Source organism: Oratosquilla oratoria, chromosome 24 (assembly GCF_046742065.1).
Source record: "Oratosquilla oratoria isolate Oo_2021 chromosome 24, ASM4674206v1, whole genome shotgun sequence".
Classification (NCBI taxonomy): Eukaryota; Metazoa; Arthropoda; class Malacostraca; order Stomatopoda; family Squillidae; genus Oratosquilla; species Oratosquilla oratoria.
This window is the reverse complement of record NC_134800.1, coordinates 4160867-4181818: the sequence shown is the minus strand read 5'-3', so window position 1 is coordinate 4181818 and position 20952 is coordinate 4160867. Positions and strand designations below refer to the sequence as shown.

The 20952-nt window shown below is 39.3% G+C and overlaps 1 protein-coding gene across 9 annotated transcripts in view; it reads left to right on the top strand.

Moving 5' to 3' along the window:
- LOC143038396 (cytokine receptor-like) overlaps positions 1-20952 on the top strand; it is a 319290-nt gene that overhangs the window by 147871 nt on the left and 150467 nt on the right. For 6 of the 9 annotated variants that reach the window (XM_076207515.1, XM_076207514.1, XM_076207509.1 and 3 more), the window contains 3 exons: positions 1111-1228; positions 2510-2648; positions 19009-19196. In XM_076207515.1, the coding sequence (XP_076063630.1) occupies positions 1111-1228; positions 2510-2648; positions 19009-19196 (445 nt within the window). The remainder of the gene's footprint in view (positions 1-1110; positions 1229-2509; positions 2649-19008; positions 19197-20952) is intronic. The other 3 variants (XM_076207512.1, XM_076207513.1, XM_076207511.1) reach the window with 3 other exon arrangements.

The following is a 20952-nucleotide window of genomic DNA, read 5'->3' as shown; positions in this document are numbered from 1 at the left end:
TCATGACACTGAAAGGAGAGATGATCTTATAGTCGTGTTTCGTATAAACTCAGGTGTGAGCCTGTTTCGGGACAAAAGGGGCATAAGATCAGGACGTTGAATCGAAGACTGCTGCAGCGTTCTCTCTATTGTGCTAAGGACGAATCGATGCCAGTGGCGAAAGGAATCGGTGTTGGTGTGGAAGTCGCTGGGGGGGTTGGGGGTGGTACTACTGTGCCGAATTGGGGGGGGGGGCGAGCAGGCCACTCTTTGACCCCACCCCCACCCTTCTCTCCTCATCCCCCTCTCTCTCTATCTTTCTCTCTCTGTCTCTCATATGATTACAAAGGCCATCACAAGTCCTGGGTTTGAGTCCGGGGACAACTGTCGGAATTATTTGATTGACATCGTCGTCATTGGCGATTCTATTCAGGTATTACAACGACAACAGTCTATCAAGGATACGTACCAGCTTAACCACTAGCTACAAGTGGGCTTGGTTCTTCGTAAAATTGAGATTAGGACGGCAGTTAGCAGTCGACTCAAATCCTGCGGGACTTAGATTAACCCCGAGGTTAAAGAATTTTATAGTCGCAGTAGCATAGTCGGTAGAAGTACGACCTGCCACGCGTAACTCCCTTGGGTTCGAGTTCGGGGAGAACTGTCGGAATTAATATATATATATATATATATATATATATATATATATATATGTATATATATATGTATATATATGTATACATTATATATATATATATATATATATATATGTATGTATAATATATGTAGGTATTTATATATATATATATTATATATATATATATATATATATATATATATATATATATATTTGTTATATATATATAACATTCAACACTTTAGCAATGGAAATAAGCTTAGATGTTTTTTTGTGTTATTCTCGGCATTTATAATTGTTATTTCGAACTATGTGTTCTTTTCATTATCTGCACTTCATGTATATTGATTCAGTGCCTAATAAAATAATAATAATAATTATTATTATTATTATTATTATTATTATTATAACACATACTTTAATCATTGTATGTGGATTATAGAAATTAAATTTAAGTTGTGAACATATTGAGTCATATATTTTCTTTATTGCAGGTTTTGAACGACACGGCCATCCAAGTGACAGTAAGAGAGGATGAGCCCATTAATTACAGCCTCGAATGCAAAGCTGATGAAGTCCGTACGATCTGCTTTAAATCCGTCAGGTTTGGATGTAAGTAAAGATTTGATACGTTGAAAAGGAATGTTTGGGATAATGTGTAAATAAGACGAAATGTGGAAGGAAAGGGTTGAGATATATTTGAAAAATACTAGAGGAGTGAAATGAGAGTACTTATATTACGTAGAGAAATGAATTGAACAGATTATATTATAAGCATTTAGAGTTTATTTTTTGTTTAATTAGGGCGAACTCAGGAAGGGATGGGTGGTTAGACAAATAGCTCATGTACAGACACTGTAGAAACACAGATATGGTAACTTAAACCCCTAATACCTGTTGAAATGTTTGTGTCAAATACGAGCACTGGCTGTAACGTTAAACACCATTTGTAAAATCAGTTTATGCAGTAAATTGATAAAAAAAAAAAAAGAATTCTGTACATTTCACTTAATCTTTTCATCAATTTAATTATCTCCCCCTCCATTCACTTTCCTTGCCCAGATATCATCACACAAAATGTTCTTGATTCATCAACAAAGTGGTTAATGAATCGAATAGACTTAGTAACCATGGAGTGAGTGCTGAAGCAATTGATTGTTTTTAGAGAAAGTTAGATATCTTTATGGATAGGGATGACAGGTGGTAAAGGACATGGAACTGCCTAGTATAGGCCTTATGGTCTCCTGCAGTCTCCTCCTTTCTTAAATTCTTATGTTTTACGCACATATATACCAAAAAATGTTTCCCTCCTCATAAGGAATGTGGCATGCCTGTACCCTTCACAAAACTTACATATACCAATGGCTCTTTCCCCTCCTTAGGGGTAGCCAAAGGCATAAATCCACTTCCACCCATTCCATCCCCACATACTCCACTCCCATTTTCCACCCCTCCCTCCCTCCCTCTTTTCTTGGCTCCTCCTGGATGACAGGACGTCTCTGCATCTCGTCCACTGCCCTGGGTTAGAAGCAGTGTAGCAAGATACAGACAACTTACGCATATCTGAAATCCGTCTGTTGCTCTTCCATTTTAACTCTTTGTGGATGAAGGAGTGTCCCTTTCCCTTGCCTACTGCTCTGATGAGAGGTGATGAAGCAAGGCACAGCACCTCCGCAATAGAGCCTGAGAGCCAGAACTGGTTTATCTGCACTGCTGCATTACATGATGACCCACCCCCACCCCGTCATCCACTCAAGAAATGACAAAGCATAAAAAAAGAAATTCCTTTGGACTGTGTCAATTTCCCATCTATTCACAACCAGTCCTAACTCAAACCTATCTCTGTCCCTCTCCCTTTCCTGCTCAACAGACATTTCTCTTGTTTGTTTTCAGATCCACCACAAGATGTTCAGAACTTTTCTTGCATCTCCCGCAACTGGCAGCAATTGAACTGTTCTTGGATTGCACCCAAAAATCCAGTGGAAGTGACATATGCTCTAACGTATGTTTTACCAGGCCGTGTAACTCAGAGGTATGCTTACTAGCACTTGCTTCCAAGTTTCTGTCTTCTAACTTTATTTCAGTAGTATTGGGGTGGGACCTTGATTTCACGAGTAGGGTGTCTTTTTGACTGGAGTGGTGAATATAACAAGTGCATTTCTAAAAGCTTTGAGGAGATAATAACAAATTAGACTATTTAGGTTAATAGATTTGCTTCTGAAACTAGGAAAATGGTCTTTTGGGACTAGCTTCCTAGATCTACAGGTAGATAGATATAGGCAGTTTTATATTGTTGATCACAAATATTTAGAGTGTCACATCGTAGGCAAAAACATTTTAAAATGTGTGAACAAGAACATTTGACTGAAAAAATATTTTAAAATTATTAGGATTTTGGATAGTTAAGTAAAATTTTGTGTTAGCAGTATTTAATGTTACTAGAAGGATTATATTTTTTCTAGAAGAAAATTGTTTCAGGTATATAGAATACTATTATTACTTTAGAGTTTTTTGTGGGAAATGGAAAAGAAAATACTGGGAAATAAATAATTTATCATGCAGATAATTTGAAAATGAATAGAATATGTGGTATGTGATGTCAAAATATGATTTTTAGTACAGCAGAATATATTATGTGGAGTAGAATTACATAGCAATTTGGATTTAATAGTTTATTTGATTTGCATTACTGATGATACATTATTATACACAAAGACTTGATACAAGTACCACACTGCAATATGTCAGGCATCCACTCATTTGTCAAAATTGGTTGCATTTTGGTGTTTTGCATGCTCTTTTGTAGACAATTAGTTTTTGCATTGTAAACAAGCATGTAACATGAGCACTACTTAATATCCAGCACAAGGTACGAGAGGAGAACTATGTGGGATACAGATTTAGTTTTGACTAGGCGAAAGGAAGTGTATATTTTACATATTTCCTAAAGAAGGTTCTTCAGATGAAGTTTCTCACTTACTAGTGATAGTTATGTTCTCTTTCACATATTTATAGATAATTTATGATATTTATTTACATAGGTATGAAATGGGAGTTTATGTAATATTCATTATTTGCACCTGTTATATGTAGATTAGGATTCTGTTTACATAATTGTGTTAACATTTTAAATTGGGAATTTGACTTGACTTTAATTGCAAAGGAAAATGATGATTAATTTCTTTTTTCTTTTTAATTTGTGAATAAACTTTTGCTCAGCTAAGTCTGAATTCCTATTATAGATATCACATTTTAATTTCATGTTTTGATAAGATCATTTTATCATTCCCATCTGTCCCAGTCCCTGTCAAATCGAATAAAAAAAGGTTATGAGAAAAACTGATCAAGATGTACGGGAACTACAGGCAGTAATAGAAATAATATCTATTGCTAATTAGTACCCCATAGCTTCACAATATCCAGCAGCATCCCTAGGGCCCTCCTATAGTGTGCTTTGGAAAGAAACATTGCATTGTTGTCTGTACTGTAGAGTGTAGGACTGTTGGTTGCCAGCTAGAAAGAGGTGGAGGAGGGGAGGAAGAAAAGAAAATCATGAGGATAAGGAGGGGTAGGAAAAAGAGAGATGCTATAAAGGAGGTTCACAGAAACTAGTCTGCATGATAATGATGAGAAATTGTTCACAAACTTTGTGGCAAGTAGACCATAGAGTGTTACAGAACCAAAATTTCTCAAGGGCTAAAGGTCTGCTCCTCCTTTATAAGGAGGATGAGCAAGTCAAAGCACATGCTCACATTATACACATTCAAACCCATTTATACATACATACATACACCAAAGGCTCTCTTGCCCCTTACAAGGGAGGTAGCAAAAAAAAAGGCATAAAAACCACTCCCACCCATTCCATCCCCAATACACTCCACTCCCCTCTACCCTCTTCCCTCCCTCTTATCTTGGGACCTCCTGGATGATGGGTCATCCCTGCATCTTGTCCAATGCCCTGGGTCAGAAGCAGTGTCGCAAGACACAGCACATCCACAGCAAGGCCACTTCATTAATTCGGCAACCCCCCCTCTGTCCCATCATGTAGAAAAGGAGAAGACAGGGAGAAACCCATTTAATGCCCTAAAAGAGGGTCTGGGACAAGAGAAGAACATTACAGACAAGAGTACAAAGTTTCTTTTCAAAGTTATGTATAGGACACCTATTGCCTGTGGCTGGGAGCCTGCATCCCTTGCAAGAAGGAATGGGGGTCACAGATAGACCAGGTATCATTAGTGAAAACAAAGAATCTGTATCCAGAAATGTTATAGACTAAGAGTATTAATGGTTTGAAGATTAGTCAGTTTTCAGATTGTGATAAGACAAATTTGCACGTGCCAGGTTGTGTACATGATGGGTTGGTTCTTCTCTGTTTGTCTGGCCTGTAAGCTACTAAAACTAATAATGCATCTTCTAGTTTAGTTTGCTTGCAAAATATAACAATAACATAACAAACTCACATATATTTTGTGATGTAAATATAGTGTGATTCAAGATAAAAGAAATATATGGAGTAATGGCTGGTGCTATTAATGTACCGTATGTATTTCATTGTCGTTTTATTTTTTACTCGTATATCAAACTAACAAGTGACAGATTAACATGTGAAGTACACGTGCATATTTATGTAGCCATTTTCTTCATAATGTGATTGTGTCACGTAAGACTTCCAAGTTTGCTATGTTATAATGTGGAACTTACTTGCTTTCTGATCTTTCAAGATTCTTCCCCCTTTTTTGGCATTTTAATCACTGCAGTAATCTTGCGCTTTCTGCCAAGCCTTGCTAAACAGTAGCTTTGTTTGATGGCAGATCCAGGAGAGGAAGAGAGCATAGATTCACTATTAATTGTTTACCATGGCTGTAGCGGTATTATTGTTATTTGCTGTCATTGCCAACGGATCCAAATAATTACGGATGGCTCTTCATAGAATCAATACCATCCATCTTTCCCCCCCAAAAAAGTTGAGCTGGATCTGTCATTGGCTATGCTTCTGTCAGTTTTTAGTATTTTTTTTAGAAATTAGTCCTTACAATACTGGGCAGTCATTTAGTATGCCAGATGAATTAATAATTTTTCTTTTGAAAAACAAATTAATTTGCCTTCAGTTTTTACATCATTTTTAGCTTGAGAAACTTTTTTACACACAATTTTTATTTGCTTTTTTTTTCTAGTTTATTTGAATACAGTTCTTACTGTTTTGCTATTTATGTATGAATAGGATTTTTTATAGTTCTCAGCAGAATAGGTTGATATAAGGATGTGTGTGTGTGTTTGCCAGCACAGTACGTACATAAGTCACTCCACCTGTTCACAATTTGTGACACAAATTGCCACTGTGAAAAGGATTTAAAACCCCTTATTTGTGTTAGGGTGGGAATGGTTTTATGCCTTTTCTTTTTGGCTACCTCCCTTGTAAGGGGGAAAAAGCCTTGGTATATGTATGTTTGTGTTAGGTCAGGGACATATGTCGTGAAAGCTACCAGTGTATCATGTTGCCCCATTTTGTGTGTGTGTGTGTGTGTGCATAGGTATAGTAATGGTAATTGTTGCCTCGATTATCACAGACTAGAAACCCATAGCCCCGCAGTAGCTGGCAACGGTCCTCAGGCCATCCCATAGATCTCTTTTGTGTAGGGGTTGGGGTTTAGATTGTTCTTTGTGTTTTATTAATGTTGGACAGTTTTTGTGTCATCTGCTTTGAGAGAGGCAGCTGCTGGTTGCTGGGTCGCCTAATGTAATGTTATGGACGAAACACAGCCACACTTGCTGGAGAGAGATCATGGGCCATGTCTAGAGACTTATGGTGGTATTTTTAAAAAAGAATTATTTCCTTATATAAATCCTTGGAAGTGAAAGATTTATATAAAGAAAGATTTTTTTTTTTTTTCAATACCATTGTAAAAATCTTACAGTGGTATTCTTAAAAAAATTCTCCTTATATAAATCTTTCCCTTCCAAGGATTTATATAAGGAAAGAATTTTTTTTAAGAATACCACCATTAGTGTCGTAGGGAGATGATTCTTGTTGATGTCCATCTTGCAAAACCACTGCTTGGTTCCGTACGTGTATACGCAACACAAATCACAAAAACACGTGAACGTAAGATTTCGCAGAAAACCGCACGGGAAATAAGACACTATGATCCAATTGTTTTCGTCTATTCAGGGATTTTCAAGGAAATAGATGAAAACATTCGGATCATAGTGTCTTATTCCCAAGTGGTTTTCTGTGAAATGTGTATATGTATATTGATAGACTCGTTGTTATTTTGCCAAAGACTCCAGTTAGAGGAATCTTGGTAAATGTAATGTTGGGAATAGCGTAACTTGCTCACTAAGAGTTATCCATCCCACCCAAACTTAAGTTAAAGCACACACTCGCATCACAATTCAGTTTATCGTCACGAACTACCCCAAACCACCTGACCCGACCCTGTCAGAAGATTAGGATGGTGTCCCTTAGAAAGGACTTTGTGGTGTGGAATCTAATGAACCATGCTCTTGGTTCAACTTGCTGATGGCAGGGTTTGAACTGCTGTGTTCTTGACCTCTGCCACGAGTAACGATGCCAGCGAGAAAACTTCCCCTCATGTCTCTGTATACGTGGATTGAAGACTTGCCTTGTCCCCTGTCACATTGCTTGAATCATACGAATCGTAGACAAAGTCACGAGTCGAATCTTCTACAGCAGAGCCACAACAGAGCCGTCTTACCCCCAGTACTTTATCATATGACAACCTGTAGCATACTGTGATGCCGACGTCAGTGTCATAATGTGTGAGTGGGTATACAAGGATCCCAGCAACGGCTTCCTGATTATATTTATTTTATAGTTGTAGCTGAGTGGCCTCTGTATTCTGTGAACAGGCTTGATTGCTTTTTCTGTGGTTATCAGTATTCAGGGTGAAAGAGAACGAGGATTATAGCTGTAATTCTATATTTTATAACGTACATATTGTGATGCATCATCGAGTCCTCATACATCAGGCAGCCTAATGTGCGCGAGTATTCGACTCATACATACATACATATACCAAGGCTTTTTCCCCCTTACAAGGGAGGTAGCCAAAAAAGAAAAGGTATAAAATCATTCTCACCCATTCCATCCCCGAATACACTCCACACCCCTCCACCCTCCCTCTCATCTTAGCACCTCTTGGATGACAGGTCATCCCTGCTCCTTGTCCACTGCCCTGGGTCAGAAGCAGTGTCGCAAGACACAGTACATCCACAGTAATGCCGCTTCATTAAATCGGCGACCCCCCCCTCTCCGTCCCCCCGTGCATAAAGGCGAAGACGGGGAGAAATCCCTTCAGGCTGCGTAAAAATTTGCTCACACATTCTACCTCACCCCCATCCCCATTTGACTCATATCGAAGCGGTTGATCCCTTCAGTCTTACACAGTCTTGAATCATAAGTCCAACATATGATCCAAGATCGTGGCAAATAACATACACGCATTATAATTTTTTTTTACTTATTCCTCACTCGGCTCTTGCGCAAGTATTTTGTTTGCAAATATGGGTTTCGTAACCATAATGGGAATTGAATAGAAAATAGGATAATTTTTTTCTGGGGGGAATCGGGTGATTCCTCGTCATGATAGAAGGTTGGCTATTGTTCACATTTACACACTTGGATTTGTTGCGTAGCGGGTCTTTGGCAATGGAACAAGAGCACACCATCATCCCTCTACTTAGGTTCACTAAGTTAAAAAGAAATTAAAATTTAGTGCAGGTGTGGTGGAACTACTAAAACTACTTCACTAAGATAGATCCCTTTGAGCATTAATGTGTGTTTATGTGCGTGTGTAATTCACCATGGTCCTGGATCACATGTTGGACTTGTGATCGACAGCTACCACCCTCCCAGAAGAGAGCTCATAGCTCATGTATGACTGATCTGTGGGTAATGCTGTGACCTCACACACACACACACACCCAACTCCCTGCCCAGAAGAGTTGGAGTAACGGCTCATAGCACAGCACAGTGATACTGATATTATTTCATCCCTGGGTGGGATTTGAACATGGACTGCTGTAGTAGCAGTTGTGAACGCTACCACTGCACTGCCGAGTTGTGTGTGTATGTGAGTGAGTGAGCAAGTATGTGTTTGTTTCTGTAGGGGGGGATATATACTATGACTTAACCACGTCCCATTATAAGGTGGAAAAAACACACATACACATACATACATACGTACATACATATATACATACATACATACATGCAATCATGCATACATACATGTATACCAGTGTATACATACCAAAGACCTTTTTCCCCTTATTAAGGGTTTGTGACTGCTTAGGTTGAAAGCACTGCAGTAAGGCACAGCACTTCCAAAGCAAGGCCCAGTAGCCATTATTATTATTATTTTTATTTTTATTCTTGCATATTTATTGCTTTTATTTTTGTAGCACCTTTTGAAGTGTTTTGATTTTGCACATCTGGTGATGAGAAAAAAAACAGAAGAGCTGAGTAGCCCGTTACCTTATTTTCCTGCATCTTGTCCTTAGTTTGTACCGTATTGCATTCAACTGTCCTTTCGCTGTGTGATCCGTGCATTACGTTTTGGTGTGAGCAGTGTTGTTGTGTGTTTTTTTGCTCGCTTTAGTGACCCACGTCTGCTGAATCGGTTGACGAAAGAAACGGTAAACAGCATGCTAGGCATTTTTATGGTTGTCATCCCTGCTGTGTATTTGTCATGAATTGTCTTGGAAGATGATTGCACGGTATGTCTTGTATATTGCATTGCTTTAGTTGTTCTTGACTGATGTCCATTGTTAGAAATGTTTGTGAATCTAGTATGCTATGATTGCACGGTATGTCTTGTATATTGCATTGCTTTAGTTGTTCTTGACTGATGTCCATTGTTAGAAATGTCTGTGAACCTAGTATGCTATGATTGCACAGTATGTCTTGTATATTGCATTGCTTTAGTTGTTCTTGACTGATGTCCATTGTTAGGTTTGTGAATCTGGTATGCTTGCTGATCCTGTAATTCAAAGTAGTTCTTTGAAAGGAGAAAATGAGAAGAGAATGAGAGGTTTATTTTAAAGAATCTAGGAATTCTTAAGAAGAATAGGTTGTGCTTCAATAGTGTTGTGAGGGAATTGTATTGCTTCTTTGCTGTATCTATCGCAAATGAATTTAGCTAATTGTAGCTACCCAGTGCTTCTCATGTTGTACAAAAAAACAACTATTTTCACTTTTTTTATTTATTCACTTTTTTCATGAGAAAGTGGGTAGTCGTTCCGTATACAGGAACCTGTGGCGAAACAATGGAATCTCGCATATGGTTCAGCAGTTTTGGTGTTCCAGCAATGAGCCTCTCCATATTTCCAACGCAGAACGAGTCATTATGACAAACTGAAGAGCAAAACTATTTTTAACTCCATATTATTTTTCAATGGAAGATTACTGTGAGCGTGTCAAGTCTTCATAAGAAAAAGGAATTGAAGGACAAAATATAGTTGACTCGCTCAATCATCCCAGAGACATGTTTTCTCATACTTGTAAGTTGATTCCCTATTAATAAGACAGATGAAGGTCGTACGGAGCAGAAAGATCAGAAGTTCCTATGTATAGCATAGTGAACCCATGGGTCATGTTCCTGGAATGGGAAAGAAGGTTTGGCTTTACTTTAAGAAATAGTTTTAAAGCTTGCAAATTCTCATTGTACATATGGGATCCTGTCTTCATTGGAATAATGAATTATTTAACTTTATATTTGTGTACGTCTGGGGGTTAGCATGTGTCTTGTCTGCCGTAACAAACTTTGCATGGGAAATAAAAACGGGATATTTAAATTACATGGATGGAGCATCATGTTGAATCCGTCTCGTTCTTACTTTAATCTAGGCAAGAACTAATCATCACCTAACCCCCAACTAAACTCCCTACCTATTTATCTACCTCCCTACCTACCAATTTACCTACTCTACCTACCTACCAATTTACCTACTCTACCTGCCTACCCTACCTACCTACCCATCCTCCCTACCTACTAACCCTGACTAACCTACCTACCAACCAACCTACCTCCCTACCTACCTACCTACCTACCTACCAACCAACCTATATCCCTACATCTATACCTACCAACCTACGTACCTACCTACTTACCTACCTACCTACCTACCATTGTGTAATTGTGCATCAAAAAGATATTAGCCTCTCGGAGGGAAGTCCTGATTACTAATCTTCCTCCTCCTCCTCCTCTTCCCTCTTCTCCTCCTCCTCCTCTTCCTCCTCTTCCTCCAACTCCTTCCCTACCCTCTCCACCTACTCCCCAGCCCTCTCCTCCTCCTCCTTCTTCTCTTCCTCCACCTCGTTACTCTCCTCCTCCACCTCCTTACTCTCCTCCTCCTCCTTCCCCCATTCCTCCTCCTCCTCTTCCTCCCTCTCCTTCCCTTCCCTCTCCACCTCCTCTCTCGTCCCCTCCTCTTCATTCTTCCCCTCCTCCTCTTCCTCCCTCTCTTCCTCCCTCTCTTTCCCTTCCCTCTCCTCCTCCTCCCTTGCATTGTCCTCCTTCTCCTCCACCTCCTCCTTCTTGCCTTCATTTTCTTCCTACTCCTCCTCCTCTTCTTCCCTCCCCTTCCATTCCCCCTCCACCTCCTCCCTTGGCCTTTTCTCCTCCCCCTCTTCCTCCTATACCTCCTCCTCCTCCTCCTCCTCCTCCTCCTCCTCTTTCTCCTCCTCCTTCTCCTTCTTGTCCTCCTTCTTCTCTTCCCCCCTCACCTCCTCCCTTGTTCTCTCCTCCTCCTTCTTCCCTCCTCCTCCTCATACTTCTCCTCCTCCTCCTCATCATCATCATCATTCTCCTCCTCCTCCTCTTCCCTCTCCTTCTCCTCCTCCCTCTCCTTCTCCTCCTGCTACCTATCCTCCTCCTCCTCCTCCTCCTCCTCCTCCTCCTCCCTCTTCAGCTCCTCCTCTTCCTCCCACTCCTTCCCCTCCCTCTCCACCTCCTCCCTTGCCCCCTCCTCCTCATTCTTCTCCTCCTCCTCCTCATTCTCCTCCTCCTCCTCATTCTCCTCCTCCTCATTCTCCTCCTCCTCCTCCTCCTTCTCCTCCTCCTCCTACCTCTCCTCCTCATTCTCCCTCTCATACTTCTCCTCCTCCTCCTCCCTCTCCTTCTCTTCCTCCCTCTCCACCTCCTCCCTCTCCTCTTGCCCTTCTTTCTCCTCCTCCTCCTCCTTTTCTGCTTTGTTCTCCTGCTCCTCCTCCTCATCCTCATCCTCTTCGGCTTTGTCCTCCTCCTTTTGTTTCCACGAACTTGTGCAAAGATGTCGTAATACTCACACCTGAATCACACACCAAGGCAACGAAACAGGTGGAATCGGATATCCTCTGGATTAGGACCAAAGTTTGCGTGCTTGACGCTTTCTTGGACGAGACCGAATGACGTGTTTCTCTTCGCAGAAAAGATGTTGAGAGATCACCGGGAGAAATGTGGTACGGACGAGTGTGGGAAGACGAACGGAGGGGAGCATGGGGTTCTGGAAGAGCCGTTGTCCGGAGCATGGCGAGTTGCGCTTCTCGTAATAAAAACGTTTCTAGGGTCCTGTGTTTCACACACCTCGTCATCTCAGATCACAGGGTAGTTTGGAAGTTCCTTTCTCTGGGTCGTGGAGCTGGAAATCATCAGATGATGGGGACGACGGTCCATGAAGTTGTGGATCATCTTTACGAGACCACTGAGTGCTATAGAGACCAGGGATATCCCAGTTTCGAGTTGCTTGCGGTTATTCTTTAATATTGTAGGTTCAATAAAGGTGGTAAAAAATGATGGAGTGTTCACTTGTTCACAACTTGAATGCCCCACCTCCAGCTCCCTCCCACCGCTGCCACCATCAATATTAACATGTGAGCTCGGAGCTCTTATATTTCGGTTTTACAGGACAAAGATCCTTGCCTCGAAGACCCTCGTAATGCTTGCCTTGCTACTTGGATGCGCAACTTCAACTTTCGTCCCTTCGCCTCCTGCTGTCTCATTCCGTTGTTCTCTTTGTCGTTGTTCAGTACTTCTTGTTTCTTCTCTTTCCCTCCTGTCCATCTTCTTCTGCCTCACCTGTTCCTCCTCTTTTGTTTTTGTCCTTCCTCTTCTCTTTCCTCCTCTTTTATTTTTGTCCTTCCTCTTCTCTTCTCTATTCCTTTTTTTCTCCTTATCCAGCCTCTTCCATAATTCACCACCTCATTCTTTCTTGCCGCTGTTCCATTGCTTTTCTGCCTTTTCTTCACAATATCAACAACAACAACAACAGTGATTTGGTACCTAGCCTTTTCGTATCTCTTTTCTCTTTCCCCCTTCCTCATCCCTGACCCCATTCCTTCTTTTAGCTGCCTCCTCTTCCCTCCCCTTCCCTTCCCTTTTCTTTTCTTTCTTTCCCTTCCTGCCTTTCCCTGCCTTTCCTTTCCTTCCCCTTCCGTCTCCTCTGTCCATGTCTCTCCTCTTCCCTCCCCTTCCCTTCCCTTTTCTTTTCTTTCTTTCCCTTCCTTTCCCATACCATCCCTTCCTGCCTTTCCCTTCCTTTCCTTTCCTTCCCCTTCCATCTCCTCTGTCCGTGTCTCTCCTCTTCCCTCCCCTTCCCTTCCCTTTTCTTTTCTTTCTTTCCCTTCCTTTCCCATACCATCCCTTCCTGCCTTTCCCTGCCTTTCCTTTCCTTCCCCTTCCGTCTCCTCTGTCCATGTCCCTCCTCTTCCCTCCCCTTCCCTTCCCTTCCCTTTTCTTTTCTTTCTTTCCCTTCCTTTCCCATACCATCCCTTCCTGCCTTTCCCTTCCTTTCCTTTTCTTCCCCTTCTGTCTCCTCTGTCCATGTCCCTCCTCTTCCCTCCCCTTCCCTTCCCTTCCCTTTTCTTTTCTTTCTTTCCCTTCCTTTCCCATACCATCCCTTCCTGCCTTTCCCTTCCTTTCCTTTCCTTCCCCTTCCGTCTTCTCTGTCCGTGTTCCTCCTCTTCCCTCTCCTTCCCGTCCCTCCTCTTGATTTTCCTCATTTTCTTTCACTTGACCGTCCTCCCCTTCCCTCTCCTCTCCATCATATGTTGTATTATGAGGACGAGTTGCGGATGATTGTGGAATGGAGACTTAGATTCAAATTTAATCCGCAAGTGGAATATCCACTTCAGAGACGTCTTGCTTCTGGGCGGTAATGCCCTCAGTTTTTCGACAACTTATTGATATGTGATTTTGTATCCCAAGGTTACAGTGAGGAAATTGCAAGTTAAGATAATGTAGATGTTTAATAACTAGGGAGACAGTTGACCAAGTACAGGCATGACGGAAAAAAACAAAACAAAGATTTACCTTGCAGAATAGTAATATTCAAGAAATTTTGCAGTAAATGTTGGAGCTTTGAAATCTTGTGATTTGTATTAATGTATCAAAAGCAAAGTAAATCTTGTTTTATCAAGCATGGACAAATCCTTCTTACTCTGTACTCTCTTCAATCAACTATTCTTTGGTATGGTAAGTAGTTTCATCTGGAAACACTTTCTTAACGGAAATGTGATATTTGCAGATGAGTGATTTTACCTTTGCTGTATGATATCAGCTACTGACAGTAAGAGTTTTTAGATTTTAGAAATATACACACAGATGTGTTAATTGAATATTTGCAGCATTCAACATTTTCTGAGTCTTCCCATTTTTTTTTTTTTCACTTGTGATAAAGAATATTCTTACCCGAAAATATTCCCTACATGGTACACCTTACAATCATCACATATTTTAGAAATGGATGCGGAAAAGTACTTAGGTGATAAAGTGTGCATTTCAAAGCTGTTTGACTGGCTGTAATGTTCCTGTGCAGTGTACCTTCATATTGCCCTTCAGACTTTCCTACCTGATCTATAGATGGAGTATTTTCAAGCTTGTTTTAACTGATGTTAATTTACATAAAATTCCTGTATGCCAGAGACTATCAAAGTAACAATATTTAACTGACATACACTGCACATAGCCTACAATATATTCTACAAAGTATATTTTATAGTAATATTCATGGCACCATTTGTCATCAGTACATATCTGGTCAGAAGATTGCTATTTTACAATGAATTGGTACAAGACCCAATGTGAATATAACATTTAAGGTGATGAGATCATCAGGAAAGAAAAAAGACTTTAGTTACTTGAGAAAGAAAGACGGGACATGGGGAAAACCCTGCCTAGCCAAATATAAAAATTAATGTTGATCTATGGGTGATTTGTGGGAGCATCTTTGCACATACCTCCCATAGTGGCTTATATAGCACTGTCATGTACCAGGTGTGCATGGAAAGCCACTTCTGGTAAGCTTAATATAAGTGTACACTAAGAACTTTTGGGGTTTAAGTAATATTATAACTTAGCCTAAAACTGAGCACAATGTATACAATCATTCTCCAGCAGAATTTCAGGTGGAGGAGAATGTAAGATAAGATAGTAGATTGTCAGCCCAGAAATTGATCAATGGTGTCTCTTGCACACAGTAATTCAAATTTCAGGACCCAATTTTGTGTTCTGGCTGGGAACAGTTTTTCACAAAGAATATAAATACATATGTAATATCAAGTATGTGAGATTGTCTCGTGTACTTGAGAGACCAGAACCCTCAAAATGTTTGTAGAGATGATAAAATTTTTTTTAGAGAATCTGGTTCAGACCAGAAACTGACCATTAGATGTTTGTCACACTTCTGTCCTTTTCTGTTGGCACTACAGTGAACCATATTGGCACAAACCAAGCATTATTCCATGCAAATGGTTAATATGTGTGTATGTCATTAATGATAATAATTTTAATTTGACTCTAGAAATATACATGATAATGATCTGAGAGGAGGTAGAAAATATATGTCTTGGACCTAATCTTACAGTGCTATCAGAGCCTAGACTCACTCATGTCTTGAAGAGAATTGATAAGCCATCAGAAGGGCATGACAGTTGACTGTCAAATGTACTGTATATACCATCTTAAGGGCATAAGGACACTGGAAAGGAATGAACAGTTGTTGAAATGCGCAACTTTGAATATCTAAAACCATGGTGGCCAGACGGTACTTTCAGCATGAGAACATTTGGACATGATTAACACTGAAGAAGACTTAAGATTACACTTGATCATTATGAGCTTTTATATACTCAACAGATCATTAGATTTGTTATTATCAAGTTGCTGTTTTCATTTATATAATCATAAAAAATTTAAATGTTAAAGTATGTTTTGGTTAAAGTGCTGAAACTTTTTTGTCTTCCTTTATCGGTATTTATCGTCATGATCAGGCTGTAACCTGAAGTCTTTAAGGTCAAGGAAAGGTGTGCACATTTGATGTTGGTGGTGGAACTGTTTGATCCACTTTACATTTATGTTTTTTCTTAACAATTACCCGATTCCCCAAGAAGGTAACTAATTGTTCAGTTCACATAACCAACCTAAGAATTTTTATAAAACCAAGAATCAGTTTGCAGAGAATGAAAGAGATACGGTGATATATATTTATATAGAATGAGTGAGAGTGAGAAAGAGAGGAAAAAAGAAATGGTATGGGTAATGTTAGGATGGCTACAAAGTCATGCACTGTGGATGAGAAATTGAGATTGAGTACTAATGTTATCTGATTTTATTTATTTTTTATTTTTTATACATATATATATTTATTAATTGATTAATTTATTTATTTATTTATGTATTTTTACACAGACTGGTATGTTTGCGGAAAATGAATTGGTTTAGAAAGTGAACTGGTTTATTGTGGAAATAAGTTTGAAAGATTGAAATGTGATATGTAATGTGTACATTAATGAGATCATGTAGGAAGTAAATTAAGTGATATTGGAATGGCATGATTGTGATAAATAGGGAAACATTGGATTCAAATAACTTTGTACAATGTTTTTTATAACCACTGGAGATGAATTAATATGCATGAGAAGAAAGTACTGGAAAACTCGAGTTAAAGAAGATTTTGATATATGAGATGGGAATTAGAGATTACATGGGTGAGAGAGAGAGAGAGAGAGAGAGAGAGAGAGAGAGAGAGAGAGAGAGAGAGAGAGAGAGAGAGAGAGAGGTGGGAGAGTAGGAGAAGTGAGGTATGTGGGTATCTAGAGTTGATTTGATCAACAGATGGGAGGACAGGTTAGTTGGCTGTTGGGGTGTCAGGTGGTGTGACTGTGAAAGGTTATTGCGAGAGGCAGAATTGAAAGAATTTTAATTTCATTTTGTTGAATAGTTCTCAGAAAGGCATTCTGCTTGCAGCAAGAAAGAAAATTGGGAGTTGTAACAATAATATGTCAGTAAATTTAATGGAGTTGGGAAGTAGATTGAATTAATGATATAGAGATATTGGGAGAAAAAAAAAGCAAGGATAAATGACACCGGAAGTTGCTAAAGTGGTTTAGTTATTTAGGATGAGAGGAAAAAATGAAAACTACAAGTTAGAGGGTTTGGATGCCCAGTGTGTACATGAGATAAGTGGCATAGAAGGATGTATGGTAATATTGAAAATCCAGGGAGGAATGATTGTTGCCAGGTAAATAGATCTTACATTCTTCATCATTTGTAGGGGTTGACTGATACAAGTGTTGTGGTTGGTGTTTTATACATTCAGTTTCAAACACATATAGCCCTTATTAATTATGATATGCATTTTGTAGCTGTCATACAAAAGATTTGATGGAAGTTAGTTATTATATCATAATGCCATATTAACCTTCCTCTTTTGAAACATATATTAATTGGACAGGAAACATTGAATGTCAGCTTTGACATATAGTATTGAATGATGCCCAAACATAAGCCTAACATGCTCTTTAATATTCTTTTCTTCATATTCAATTGACAAGTATTATATTTTCTTCTGGTGCTTAAAGGGAATGCCTTTCGCTTAAATCACTTTTTAATAACACTGTTTCCTAATGCATATGTTCAAAGAATATAGTGATTCTGTGCACTAAAGGTGTACATGGAAAAACTAAGTAGAAGAAGCCTATATGGAAAAAAAATAATGGGTTGTAAATGGAAATTAACCAATATTAATTTTTATCTAGTGTTTAGCAGTCTTTTTGCTAGTTTGGTCTTATTTTGTGTGTTTTTTTTTGTCGTATATATCATGCAGCTGTACAAAATTTTCTGTTAATTACCTCCTTTTTTTGTATGTTTTATTTTTTGTATTACATATTTTTCAATGTTGTCATTGCTATTTTCTTCTATATACTTTTAATTTTGCTGTTGATAGTATAAAGTTTGATCATCGTTGCCATAATTAATCATGGTTAATGCTTTTAAACTTTCCCTTTTAGCACTAAAATGAAATATGAGCTTGATCATTTAGTGAATCTATTTTTTATACTTACCTTTACTTCTTCCCTCACCATTGATAGAGATGAAGTATTTCATAAACATTTCTTTAGTGGTGTAGTATTTTCTTTTTCATGATTCTGACGACTTAGTGACTCAGCATTGTCCTCCTCTTCATCTGTTTGTTTATTGTTTTACTATATTCTTTCACTATACCAGATAATGTACCAAGTTTCCCTCATCACTCATCATTAGCTAACACGTTTTCTTTCACTTGTGTGCTGCAGGTGAAAGACTTTTTGTTTTCGCTGAACAAGTTAGTTTTTGACTCTCGCCCCAGATTTTATTTTCATCATTGTTTTTGTCATTTTCTTTGTAAAATGTAGCTTCTACCACTTTTGTTGTCAATATACTCTCTGCCCCATGACTTTACATTATCTTGCTCGCCAACCACACTATCAAGTATCGTCACTTCCTCCTCTTTCACCTCCACCTCTTCCCCCTATTCCTCCTCTATCTCCTCTTTTTCCTCCTCCTTATCATCATCATTTGCATCCTCATCAAGGTCTTCCTTCTCCTTATCCCATGATAGATATCACCACCCCCCACCAACATCAGCACCAACACCCCTGCCAACACCACTGCCACCATACTAACACTACCTGTCATTGACTGTAAGTTTTATATAGTCAGTATTTTAGGGACTTGTGGCACCCCTATGAGCCAGAGTCACATGGCATTATTTTGTGATTGGAGATTGATTTCTGCCAAAGTACGTTGATTACTTTTAACATTTGCTATCCGTCTTTACGCTACACTTCATATATCTCTCCATAACCGCCTCCATTACAACATTTCTGAAGCGTAGTATTGCCCACAAGGATAGAAGTGCTGATTGTCGGTATTGGAGCACGATACCCATCATTATCTTCCCCTCTCATTATCACTAATCCTCACTATCACCTCCCCAAACCATTCCTATTTCATGCCACTACTCTTAGCATCACCACAAATCACCACCGCCACCATCACCACCAAAAAACTTTAGGGAATATGTAGACCTTCGTAAAACTTATAGTAGCATAATTCCACCAAATACAAAATTAGGATTCTGCATGCCAAGTGTACGGAATATGGAATACGAGAAGACGAGGATTCGCGAAGCAGTTGTCGTCTCGATGACCACACCAAGCCTCCCTATCGTGCGGCTATGGAGTCGTATAACTTCACAATGGTCGCCAAAAACCAACTGGGGAATCATACACAGCAATTTTATGTGGATCATTATGCTGCAGGTTGGTGCCAAATGTAAAGAGTAAGGTAAGGCAAGAGAAATGTGGTGTAAGGTAAGGGATGTAAGTAGACAGAGTGAAGAAGTGGTGGAGGAAGAAATGAAAGGTGGAAGATAGGTGGGGCAAAAACAGACCAAAATTGAAATAGATGGGAAGGGAAAGGAAAGAAAAGGATTTTGATTAATGGGGGAAAGGAGGTGATATATAAAATAGAAATGATGAGGTATGGAAGTGTTCCATTCCCTTGTTTGGGATTATTTTCTTATTTTGTGCAGTCACGACAAGTAAGTATAATACTGAGGAGGTTCTTCTTAAAAATATGACCCGATGTGTGGATGTGAACATTTTAACTTCATTATTCAGGTAAGTGTGCATTGTTTTACTGTAGCAGGAAGTAACTTTAGGAAGAGAAACATTCTTTTAAAAAGAATTATCCCTTGGTGGAATTATTTTTCATGTAAGTATGCACTTTATAGTACTTTTCTCTTCTCACCTCTATATCTGAATGACTTTATATTCTTAAAAAAAGATTATTTGTTTTTGTTTTATAAACAAGTCTCTGGGATGTGGTCTTCAGAAAGGTTGATTATTATAATGTGCATTTCAGTTTTGTCATCCTGAACCATGATGCTTGATATAGTTTGATTATGAAATTATCGTCTCTCTCCTGGTTGTTTGTGTTAATTGGTTATACTTTTGAAACATTATGTACTTCCTAGGATGTTTGTATTGATTAGTTATACTTTTGAAACATTATGTACTTCCTAGGATGAGGTGGATGGATGGGGTGAAGGGGGCTTTGGGGAAGAGGGGAATGTCTGTTGAGGAAGGACGGGAGAGGACAGAAGACAGGGGTGAATGGAGAATGGTTGTATATGGATGATGTTGTGATGCATGAGGTGGAATGGGCGGGGGGATGGGGGGTGAGGTAGTATGTGTGAGCAAAATTTGATGCAGCCCGAAGGGATTTCTCCCCGTCTTCTCCTTTTATGCATGGGGGGACGGAGAGGGGGGGTTGCCGATTTAATGAAGCGGCCTTACTGTGGATGTCCTGTGTCTTGCGACACTGCTTCTGACCCAGGGCAGTGGACAAGGTGCAGGGATGACCCGTCATCCAGGAGGTGCTAAAATAAGAGGGAGGGTGGAGGGGTGTGGAGTGTATTCAAGGATGGAATGGGTGGGAATGATTTTATGCCTTTTCCTTTTTGGCTACCTCCCTTGTAAGGGAGAAAAAGCCTTGGTATATGTATGTATGTATGTATGTACTTCCCCATACTAGTCCACTAATTGGAAGGACTGATTCTTGATTATTGAAGAGGATGTTAGGTGCTTTCTTTGTTTTTTGTTCCTTCAGAAGCTCTGCCCTCAAACAGTAAACACATGATATATTATTCTCTACTTCGTATCATCCAGTGTTTGTCCATGCTGCCTGTTTGTAGAAGTCCATACTACTTACAGCTAAGGTTATCAATTCTCAGTCATAGAAAGCTTAATACTTCTCACTGCCAGCAATCTTCCCCCATCATTGTTTACTTATGTTGCAGTATATCTTCTTTTATTTCAATCTTTTCCAATTTGATTTCCATCTGTTTTCTTCTTAATGAAATCTATTTTTTGTAGATCTTATTAAACATTGTAACTACATTCATTCCATTTCTTCTCATGTTGGTGTTTAGGATCAAATTTGGGTTGTAGAAAAAAAAAGTATGTTAACATTATTTAAGCTGCTGTTGTACTGTGAATGAGCTTGAATGTTCTG